This window comes from Phycodurus eques, chromosome 14, assembly GCF_024500275.1.
Source record: "Phycodurus eques isolate BA_2022a chromosome 14, UOR_Pequ_1.1, whole genome shotgun sequence".
In the NCBI taxonomy this organism is placed as follows: Eukaryota; Metazoa; Chordata; class Actinopteri; order Syngnathiformes; family Syngnathidae; genus Phycodurus; species Phycodurus eques.
Window position 1 is genome coordinate 10,280,833 of NC_084538.1, and position 11,076 is coordinate 10,291,908.

Genomic DNA, 11,076 nt, shown 5'->3' on the forward strand with positions numbered 1-11,076 from the left:
AAAGTAGGTACCCAGATAGTGGCTAGCTAGCTAGCTAGCAGCTACTACTAGAAAGAGGCTAATGTTAGCCGCTAACATTATCAGTTGACTTGGTTGTCTGAATTTCATTGTCTCTTCAGCGTGAACAGCGTCGCTCCTCACTCAATATTCATAGCAATGCTTTCTATTGGCAGTATTTATGAACACAAATGTAAATGTACAGTTAAGCCCGTTCGTCGAGAGTGATGCACAGTGTCTGTATTGTGTTTTTCAGATTATTTTCATTTTGTTGAATGTCTTCATGTGCAGCATTCAAATCAAAATGTTTCGCACAAGATATCTGCATGAAACATCAGAACGCGGGCCTCAGAAGGCCCCCTGCTCGCTAATGTCAGCGGGAGCGCCTCAAATCTAGAGCTAATGCCGTGGGATTTCCTACCCTATTAATATTGCTATTTCTAGCCATCTGGCCTACTGTGGACAAGATGCTCTATAACTGAGAATGCTGCTTCTTGTGACCGAAATAGATGTCTTACTTTCTAGACTGGAAGGCAAATGCAAGTCTGTACAAGCGGGGGGAAAAGGGGGGCCTCGTTTCGTTTGGTTGCATACAGGAAGTTAGCCTTTATGTTCCTTCCTGTTGAGAGAAAATGTTGCCGTTTCTGTGTCGTCTGACCTACTTCACAGTGTACGAGTGCTGGAAGATCTCCATGATCACGTCCCATCGGGTAGAAGAAAAACAACTTGAAATTGCCACTCTGTACTCACACGCTTCAGTTAAGACCACATCAGTTTAAGCCCCTGGTGGGCTGTGCATTTGGTACCTCGGCCGTCAGAGGGACTTACTTGACTAAATCCATTTAATACCACCAGATTTACATGGCAATCATACAATCAAGACTATACAAGAACGCAATATAACAGCATGCAACTGTGCCATGTACATCTTCTAAAAGTGACGTGTTTAATGCAAGCCAGCACCTTTCCATGGCCTCAGTGGTTTGTCAGTGTGCCTTCCTGTGACTTAAGAAGTGTGGGGCATAAGCAAGTACGAAGGTCAGGGCAGGCAGGTTTGAATTTCATGAAGGAGAGCAATGACAATCTTATTTGAAGGCCTTTCCCCCCCAAGAATATCACTGACAGCAAACATCTTGAATTGATCGTTGTTACAACCTTTTTTTGTGCTTCAAATAACCATATTAACAACCATATAGACTTAATTTACCTCTACATACGAATAAACGCTTATCTAAGGGTAAAAAAAAAAAAAAGGCTCAACTAAAAGCTGAATAAGATGGCGTTGTGCGTTTGTGTGTGGTCGTGCCACGCCCGCCTCTCGTTTAGTGTCCACCGTCCACACGTCGTGACAAAGTGGGGAGCGATAGGACTGATATCACCATGGCAACTCGGTGACGTCATCTCCCTTGCTCTAATTGGAGGAAACCCCGTGCGACCAGCCGCTGCAGCGTTCGGGTCTGTCGAACTACTCTTTGATGTCCCGCCCCTCACCCCCTCTCTCGAAGTCTATTGGCCAACACTCCTAAAACTACCTGTCACTCAACAGAGATTCCGATTTACAATTGGAGAGTCGCCCCCAGATGATCCGCCCTCCTTTAAATCAAGTTCAGTTTGGACTTTAGCTGCTGCTGCTTGTTCTTTGCCTTTCTGCCCAATCCATCGAATCGGACCAATTTGTGAAGCGAATTCGGACCTCTGTAGGTGAGCTACGTCGACGTTTGTATTGTGTGCGTCCCAGTAACCGTTCAATATAGCTTTCTGATAGCCAGTGTGATCAAATAAGACGCGGTGCGTTTTAATGAGCTGCGCTTTCGGTGAGACTTTTTCCATTGATAGGAGTGGCCCGTTAGTTTAAGCCTGCAGATTTAGCTTCGAAGCTAGCTAGCCCCTCCAGACACCTTTGTGGCGGGCAGCGGTACCGACGTGAGTCAGCTCGGCCCTTTGAGAGCCTCGTTTTCGGTGCTATAATTCCATTTTGTAACGCGCTATATTCATTCAGTTTGCCACATTACACAACTTGAGCGTTACGTAATCTCTTTACAGCACAATTGTGTACCGCAAGGCGACGGGCGCACTAAAAACGTCCACGTCGTTATCTGGTTTAATGAATTGTAGCTACAATATCCTTATGTTTTTTTTTTTAATTATTTTTTTACACAAATGCGATCGTTTCATTTTCTCAGCCTGTCACGCTGCGGTGGAAATAACGCCACTCCTTGTTCCACTCCCAGTTCACAGTCCCCGACTGTCGCTCCTCCCGACCGTGTTGTCTGATCCATCGCTCCCCAATCAAATATTCACTAAAAGAGAGAAAAAAGGAAAAACTATGGATAAAGCGGATCTTATCCAGAAGGCCAAGCTGGCAGAACAGGCCGAGCGTTACGACGACATGGCCGAGTGCATGAAAGTGGTCACGGAGAAGGGCGAAGACCTGACGAACGAGGAGCGGAACCTGCTGTCCGTTGCCTACAAGAACGTGGTGGGGGCCCGGCGGTCCTCATGGAGGGTGCTCTCCAGCATCGAAGGCAAGTCCGAGACCAGTGAGAAGAAGCTTCAGCTGGCTAAGGAATATCGGGAGAAAGTGGAGAATGAGCTGCAGGTCATCTGCAACAACGTTTTGGTAAGTGGCCTCATTTTCTATAACCAGAGAGCCAGGCATGATATATAATTAAACATACCACAGTCCAATCAGGGATTCACTTAGCTCCGATTGGTTGCCCCTGACCCCTGCTTCAGAGCATCAAAAAGATGATCCACCCACTAGTCAAAATAATAGGTAGACTTCTATAAAAGTTACTAATTTCAAAGCTCACAACTAAATAACTTGATAGGATAGGAGAATAGAAAGATGGACAAATGCAGTAAATTTGACAGATTTCAAGGAAACTAAATGAATGCTGCTGCAAAAAAAAAAAAAAGGCTTTGACAGTACACAATGACTGCATTGCTTAACCGGTTCAAACTTGATTAAAGAAAATGTGCAGCTCGTCCAGGAGTGTGTGAGCTATTATTTCTCAGTTGCTTTGTTTTGTTTTCTACAAAATATCGAACTCAAAGGCAATTAAATGACATGACGTGACGAGCATTGTAACACCAACGGTCTCTTGAGACTTAGTTCTTGATTTTGGCCCAGCGACAGGATTCGCCAGCATTCCTATGCAATTTCTGAGGGGCATTGCAATTGCTCCTCACAAGGTTGTAATGGGATTTGTGACGAAATCAGATGCTGAGGGGCTGTCGTTCAATCTCTTTTATTTGAATTGGTTTCTAAGATTTCGTTTCGTGTCCAGGTGTGTTAAATGTACACGTTTTTCCTTTCTGTTAACATAAACGCAGCCCTATTCCATAACACAATTTCAATGGATTAGGTAGGCTATTTCAGTCCAGTTAGGTGTCTGATACTATCACCAGCGTTTTCTGTTGGCTCAATTTCTGTAAAGATATGACCATTTTATGCTGGGGAGTACCAGGAAGTAGTGTCCTCCCACAGCCTTTCGGGAATCAAGATTTTTGGATACAAGGTTATTGCATCACGGAGTGTGTCCACTGATAAGGTCATTAAATGGGTTGATTTTTAATATAGTGGAACTTCCAAAGTCACACCCTACCTGTTCTAGGGTGCTGGTTGACTCCCAAATTGTTCACATTTCAAAACAAATATCTTACAGGCTCAAACTGACGACATCATAAAGCGTTAACTAGTCCAGAGTCGCTGTTTTAACTAGCATTTTCAAATTAACTGTGGAGACAGAATGTAAGGGTGAATATTAAAATAAAAAGGAAAGCTACTAACCTTTGACGATACCAGACAGTCAAAAAGAGATTAATCAGGAAGGTGTTTGCAGGGGGACCCTGTCACCTAGTGGCGTTTTATGGGCATTTCTAGAAATCTTCAGTGAAATGTGTTTTTGCTAGCGTTGGTGTGGTCCAATTGAATTTATGTAATTGATTGTATTACTCCTATTGTACTTAACAGCCAGACCCTTTCTGATGAGAGAGGTCAATTTCTGTTTTATAAAAAATAAAAATAAAAACACTTGCGGATATGATCTTGAATCCTCACTGAACTGAAGTTGAGATTTACATGATGAGACCCGATAATGGTTTTGGGGCTTTAAAGGTTCCACTGCAATTAGGACACCACATGCAGGGCCCTCACACTACCATTCTATATTTCTCTGCATATGCATCTATGCAATCTCATCCTGCAGATGGATGGCTAATTTGACAAGCAATGTGCAATAAATAACATGCACAAACAATTCCAATTAGTTAAATTGGAATACCTTCAACAGGACAACATTTTGAAACTAATGACTTTGGCCTACATTTGAACTAGTTCCAAGCCTGGATTGACCACTAGTGGGGGCGGGGCATGCGTTCACAATTTGATTAATCTATCGTAACAGCAGGGATTGTTCTTTACGTTATTTTCACCCTACCTTGATAGTGGATTAGAGGCTATCTGGCTGGAAGGTTGCAATAATGACCCTGGGCTACTGTCTGCACTGATGCGCTGCAAGGGCTGTTCACTTTCAGCATTTCCCTGCTCGTGACTCAGCCTTTTGTTTCTTCTGAGTGTTGCAGATGGGTGTGTCTCTCCTCAGGCCTCAACTCGTCTGCATAAGCCTTCCAAGCTGCTAACTTTCTCAAAATAATAAATCACCCCAGAACATGTTTGCTGTGAGTGAGAATAGACACAATATATGTAGCAGACTGCAGGTCGCTTGCCTGAATCGTGTTTGGAGCCAAAGATGTTTGTCTCTGCTAGGTTGGTTGTATTTGTGTTCTTCTTGAACTATATAGCAGTGGCTTGGCGATGGTGGCCCCCAATTCACAAGTAAAGAGACTGGCACAATGGGGCTGTCATTTGGTTATAATTGACATCTAAAATGTTCAGTCATTTGTGTTACCTTTTGTACAAAGCAGTCTTAGGGCTACATTTGGGAGGAAAACGTAATGTTCTTAAGGATGTAGTTTTAACAGGTCAATGTCAAAATTCCCACACAAATGTAACAGCGGCAGTCTTGAGACATGCAGCCATTCTCTGCTGTCTCTTTAGAGACCTGTCCTACATTAATCAGGCACAATCATTAAATGTTTGTCAAACAGACTCAACAAAAGGTGATTTGAAGTTGTGCAGTTCTTAAACATTTACACAGGCACATTAAACTGTCGATGCGATAAAGTAATAATTCACTACAAATTCTCAAATCAATTTTAACGCAGCTGTACATTTAAGGTCAAACAAATGTGACATTTTAACTTTACTCTTGGTTACATTGCTGTTGTAATTGAAATAAATTGTGTGTATGTGTCCCTAACTGTTTTTTTTCTTTCAATTTAATCAAATTACATTTTCAAAAGCTATCGATGCTTGGAGACAAATTCTTGTCGGATGTGCGAATTGAGTTAGACTCGCGACTCGTCAGACCTTTTCATCAGGCAATGCCGTTTGCACTCTCCCGTGAGCGTTGGTGACTGAAATGAGAGCTTTGTGTGAAAGTGCTGTGACGAGAGCATCCCTCCTCCTGTTAATTGTGCGCAGTTTGCAGGGGAAAGGAATGCTCGGCACATGAGCTGTGTGCATGTTTTGACCAAGCCAATGGTGGCTTGTGGACATGATTTGGGAGTGGCTGCGAGGAGGGATTTGGCTCAGACAAGGACACTTTCTTCCTGCCAAAGCTTGGAATCCAAAAAAAAAAAAAAGCTGCCAAAGCTTGGAATGCGAACCACCATCAACCTCAAACCTAATGGGGGGGGGGGTTTGCCATTAGGTTTGAGGTTGATGGTGGTTCGCAGATGGTTAATCTGCGCTTTAATTGAAGTCGGACATTTTTTCCACTTTAATCTCTGTTGAATGACCCATGTGTCCTGGAGAGGGCAATCGCGGGTTATGATTTTATATTCTAGCTGTAATCCACCTTGGGCAATATGTTATTTACAAATAACATAGGACAGTGGTTTCCTAGCTTGTGATGTACCAAAGGGGAAAATTCTCTCCGAATCCAAAAAATGAGGAACCGAAACGGGGACTGATGGTGTACAAGCATTCTCCTGAGTACCTGAACAGCGGAAATCAGTGAAGTTGGGAGACTGTTCAATGTGGATGCGCCACTTTTTAAAGAAAAAAAAAAAAGGGGGTGATGCAAAATAGTGTACGCGACTGCACAGTGGATGCGGTTTTTGCTTGCGTCGTAACAACTACCAGTTTCCTCAATTTTATTTCTGTGACAAGTCTTTCATTCTGAAACAGAAAATGCCCTTTGAGACCATTTTGGGCCGAAGTTTCAGTGCATCACTATTCCTAACGTTGTCTGTCATGCCCCCCTTTGGAGGAAGAAAAAAATGCCACCTATGTGGTAGTAGTAGTAGTAGTAGTAGAAGTATATCTGAGGCCACTGTTCAACTTTGTTCATCAGCTCCTCCTCCAAAAACAGGCTAACCCTTGTAACTTCTACACTTGCAACAGCACTTAACCCCACAGTGTAAACAAGGTATTGCTGTCAATGTGATGTTTTTTTTTTTCCCGAACTCCCAAAATGGGATTATAGCACTAAAAGTAAAACATTACTGCTGTGCTTAATTTCTGTCTCCACAACATGGTTTAATCACACGCTCTCCACAGTGTGAAAGTCATACTGAAGCACTTTTATACTGCCTGTGGAAGATGACCTTGAATATGAATATTGCTACATTGTCATGTTGCTTCAGTTTGTTTAAATGTCCGTTACTAAAGGGTTAACTTCTGCAATGTCAGTGCTACTTGCGTTAACCTGTCTGGTGTTTTGTAGTGCGTTAGCATTGTGCTAGCAGAAAGTTGTGGTTTTGAATACACTTGTAATTCTGTTTAGTTTGACTGAACTTCAATTGGGAGTCACAATAACCAGCTTGAAGCAAGCGATTGACCTTTTTTGAAGAACACTTGTTGTGAAGTGAGTTAAAGGTTGCCACTATCTAGGGCTCGTATCTGACATCTTTGCTATCAAGTTACAGCAAAAATAAAATGGGCTTAAATCTTAAATTGAGGTACCACTGATCTGTGTAGTCTTCATGTTCATGGTGAAGCACATCTGCGTGTCTGTCCCAGATTTTGTTACTTGGTGTGTCGGATATCACGATGAGGTTTGTTTGATTGCTCTGTGGCCCATTTCCATTAGTGAAACTGAATCCAATCAAATGTTTTTTTTTTCTCCTCACAGACACTGCTGGACAAATATTTAATTGGAAACTCCATACAACAAGAGAGCAAAGTGTTTTACCTAAAGATGAAGGGGGATTACTATAGATACCTCGCTGAGGTTGCCTCCCCAGAGGAGAAATTGAGTGAGTACATACTCGACTGCATTTAACCTTTGATTTCCACATTTTAATTATTAGTACCGGCTTTATCATTACACTCCAACGAGGAATGTCTCATAGTATGTCTCACTATTGGCTGGAAGTGATGTCACAGGGTCTCATTTCAGAAGTTAGAACTGTAGTGGGTGGGCGCTGACTCGGCTTAATACACAAACACCTACTCTGATCGTAATAGTGTGATTTGATCCCTCTGCATTTTTCCATCTGATTGACTGGTTCAATGTGTCACCGAGAGACCACAATTGAGCTGTTGCCTTCCCTTGAAAAGAATGATTAAAGGATTGGGCTTTTGTACAGTGACAGTGTTTCTTGCATCTATATCATTTATGTATATTAATTCATCAGCGATCATCGAGAACTCACAGCAGGCGTACAAGGAAGCGTTTCACATCAGTAAGACTGGCATGGACCCCACACATCCCATCCGCTTGGGTCTGGCTCTTAACTTTTCAGTCTTCTACTACGAGATCCTCAACTCTCCAGAAAAAGCTTGTGAACTCGCTAAAAAGGTTTGTGCATGATCTCAAATTGCCCTACACTATTTGAGCCTGTTCACATTTTTATATTTGTTTTTCTCGCAGGCGTTCGACGAGGCTATCGCCGAGCTCGACCAACTAAACGAGGAGTCTTACAAAGACAGCACCCTCATCATGCAGCTCCTCAGAGACAATCTGACAGTGAGTGTCCTTACATCACACAAAATGACAATTTCTTCTTAATGGTTCGGCTTCTGGACAAACGTTTGCTTTTAGCTGGTGATGTGTTGAACACCACTAAAGCAAACTCACTTTTCTTGCAGCAGAGTTCAAATTTCTAATATTTTTAATACAATTTTATGTTAAGTGAAGTGTTTTTCCAGCCTCAAGCTGATCATAGCTCATCATAAAGCCTTTTAACTAACTGCCAGGGACTTTTTTCGGGGCGTTTACAATAGTATCGACGTGATTTTTCAGGTTGCAAATGGTAAAATTAACTGCGTAAGAATATTTTGTGACTGTGGCGAACTACTGGTGTCGGGGAGAAGAAGGAAAAAAAAACAAAACACACTTTGTGGAATTAATCCTTTAGATGCTTGCTCAATGAGTAAGTCTGACAACAGACATGATTGTAGTTTGAACTTGTTTCGTTTGACTCTTGATATTTCATTGACTATACAGTTTTGGTTGTATAGTCAAAGCTTTTGGAGCGTTTAACTTTGGAATTACCACTGTAAAAAAAAATGTACATAACTTGAACAAAGAAGCACTTCGGAGGACTTGGGTGCACTGAAGCATGTAGTTGATACAAATCGTAAACTTAATAGCATAATTTCTGAATGTTGCCTGAGAACTGTCCAGTCAGAGTTGGATTGTATTGAAAATTCTATATCGTTTCTCTCCTCAGCTATGGACATCGGACACCGCTGGTGAAGAGGGCGATGCCGGAGAAAGAGGTGACTGTGGCGAAACTGAGAACTAAAAGAAAAATAGTCCTTGTTCTCCAAAAACAAAAGGATTTATAAAAAAAAAAAAAAAAAAAAAAAAAAACTTTTTACACATCCGTCATTCCTTATTGCTCCGATCCAACATTCTTCCAATGAAACCATTGCTGGAAAAAAAAAATCATGTGATCATGGAGGTGGAAAAAAAAAGTAAAATTGGAGAAAAAAAGAAAACGATTAGGATGATCTGTAAAAGTAAAACCCTCCATTCCTTGGTTTGTGTGTGTCCTGGCCTTTTCAGTATGTGCAATTTCAGCTGTAGAAGAATTGATAGCTTGACATATTACGCTGTTTCCTAAAGTTAGAGGCAGAAATCCTCAAAGTCCCTACATCGAACTGGAAGTTCAACCTCTGAGGAAGATTTTGTTTCCAGGTTATCTTAGATTCCTCTTCCTGCTCTGTCTTAAAAAAAATAAAATAAAATAAAATAAAAAAACACACACACAATCATGTGGTACGGTTACAGCGTCTGAAATTCCACTTCAGATAGTTTTCATGCTGCAGGGAATGCCAGTGTTCCACGCATGCTGGCAGCAAATAGTAGTGCCCATTGGATTCATCCTCACTTTGATGCCACTCTTTCACTGAAGCATGTCTGTTTGGGGGAGGGGGGAATTGTGGGGGCTTCACTGACTGACTCGCCGGGACCTTTCAAATGGGAAGATGAAGACAATTCTGTCATTGCATGTCTCGAGATATTACACTGGAATGGGAACAAATGCTGTAACACACAAGTTCAATTGTCAAGTTTAATCTTTTTCAATGCAGGTTTGTACACATCCTAAAAGAGGGTGGTCTGTTTGTCTGTCCAGTGATTGTCATGAGAGATTTGGACCACTATTGTTTTGCTTTTCATTCAATTGTAGTCCCCTAAAGCCTTGTGGAACCGTTTGAATCCCTGTGTAACAGCTATGTTAACATGAATAAATCATTTTATAAACCATTTCTCCGTGTGTGTGCATCGTATCATGTAATGTACTGTACAGTAATTGTTTGGGGGGCAGAAATGGCACAGTACCAGTTTTTATAGTGCCGGTATTTTTTTTAATTTTTTATTATAACTTAAACGAGACAGCGCTCCAATTGTCTTAAAGGCTAGTACACAAAAAGCCTACGGATGCCTGTCTCATAATTTAGAAAGGCCTTCAAAGTGTGGAGGGAGGATGTGAGTGACTGTGAGCCGGGAGGAGCAATTGCCAAACAAGTGCTGGCATTTGCATAGTGCATCTTGCTGATTGGTCAGATTTCGAGTGCTGTAATTGTAGCAATCACTGGCTCTCTCCTTCCTTATGCTAAATTGGTCCTCTACCTTGACCTCTGCCTCAAGGTAGCACAGGTGCATCCATTGCACATGAAAATGTGGCCTCAAGGAGGATGAGGCCCTACACACAGTGCGTGCTTTGCCTTTATGGTAATGACCACCCTTGTTTCTTAAATTGATAAGGTTTAATCCCTGGTACAACGAACAGTACATTTCTTTGGACAAATATAATGACAAGGCAAATAGCTCAGAGTTTTCTTGTCATTGTCCATGATTTTCTTGACAACCAAAATCATATTTAATAATGTTCTTCAGGTAATATACATTTAGTAGTACCATGCAGGCATTAAAATAAGAAATTGAAGAAACAAGGGCAACTTTTTAAAAAAAAAAAAAAGTTTTTTTTTTTTTTTTTTTTTTTTTAAACATGACTGCACCAGAACACAATTATCAATTTTTATTTGCTTTCACGGGCCACATAAAATGATGTGACACACCAGATCTGGCCCCCGGGCCACCAGTTTGACACCTGTGGTCTTATGATCAGAATCAGAATCATCTTTATTTGCCAAGCATGTCCAAAACACAAGGAATTTGTCTCCGGTAGTTGGAGCCGCTCTAGTACAACAAACAGTCAATTTACAGAACACTTTGGGGACATAAAGACATTGACAAAAAACAATTGTGCAAAAAGATGCAGAGTCCTCTAGCACTTAGAGCAGTTCGAACGACTAATATTGCAATAGTCCGGTGCACTGACCATTGTGCAAAGGGCGCTGAGACTTCAAGGAGTGTATGCGGTTTAAAGTGACGAGTAGTGCGATCATCTGGGACAATGTCGGTTGTGCAAATGTTACAGATACTCCTCAATCAGTGTGCAAATGGAGCAGATGCTACTCTGGCATGAGTGGCCAGTATATGCAAATAGTGCAGCATGGCGAGACAACTACAGTGAGTGCACAAGTAATAAATAATT

At 41.7% G+C, this 11,076-nt stretch overlaps 1 protein-coding gene across 3 annotated transcripts; it reads left to right on the plus strand.

Moving 5' to 3' along the window:
- The first annotated feature begins 1,590 nt into the window (after positions 1-1,590).
- Positions 1,591-9,782, plus strand: LOC133412362 (14-3-3 protein zeta-like). Of its 3 annotated transcripts, none has more exons than XM_061695459.1 (6): positions 1,591-1,694; positions 2,229-2,617; positions 7,200-7,323; positions 7,705-7,868; positions 7,941-8,036; positions 8,743-9,782. In XM_061695459.1, exons 2-6 carry the CDS (start codon positions 2,324-2,326, stop codon positions 8,815-8,817), a joined length of 753 nt encoding a protein of 250 aa, XP_061551443.1. In that variant the 5' UTR covers positions 1,591-1,694; positions 2,229-2,323; the 3' UTR covers positions 8,818-9,782. The 3 variants fall into 3 exon arrangements, with proteins under 3 accessions (XP_061551443.1, XP_061551442.1, XP_061551440.1); XM_061695458.1 differs by having other exon boundaries at positions 1,607-1,698; positions 2,181-2,617; XM_061695456.1 differs by having other exon boundaries at positions 1,607-1,698.
- Positions 9,783-11,076: the final 1,294 nt, after the last annotated feature.

Coding starts and splice junctions, on each gene's coding strand:
- LOC133412362 (XM_061695459.1), top strand. CDS start 2,324: ATGGATAAAGCGGATCTTATCCAGAAGGCCAAGCTGGCAGAACAGGCC. Junction 2,618..7,199: donor TCATCTGCAACAACGTTTTG/GTAAGTGGCCTC, acceptor TTCTCCTCACAG/ACACTGCTGGACAAATATTT. Junction 7,869..7,940: donor CTTGTGAACTCGCTAAAAAG/GTTTGTGCATGA, acceptor TTTTTCTCGCAG/GCGTTCGACGAGGCTATCGC.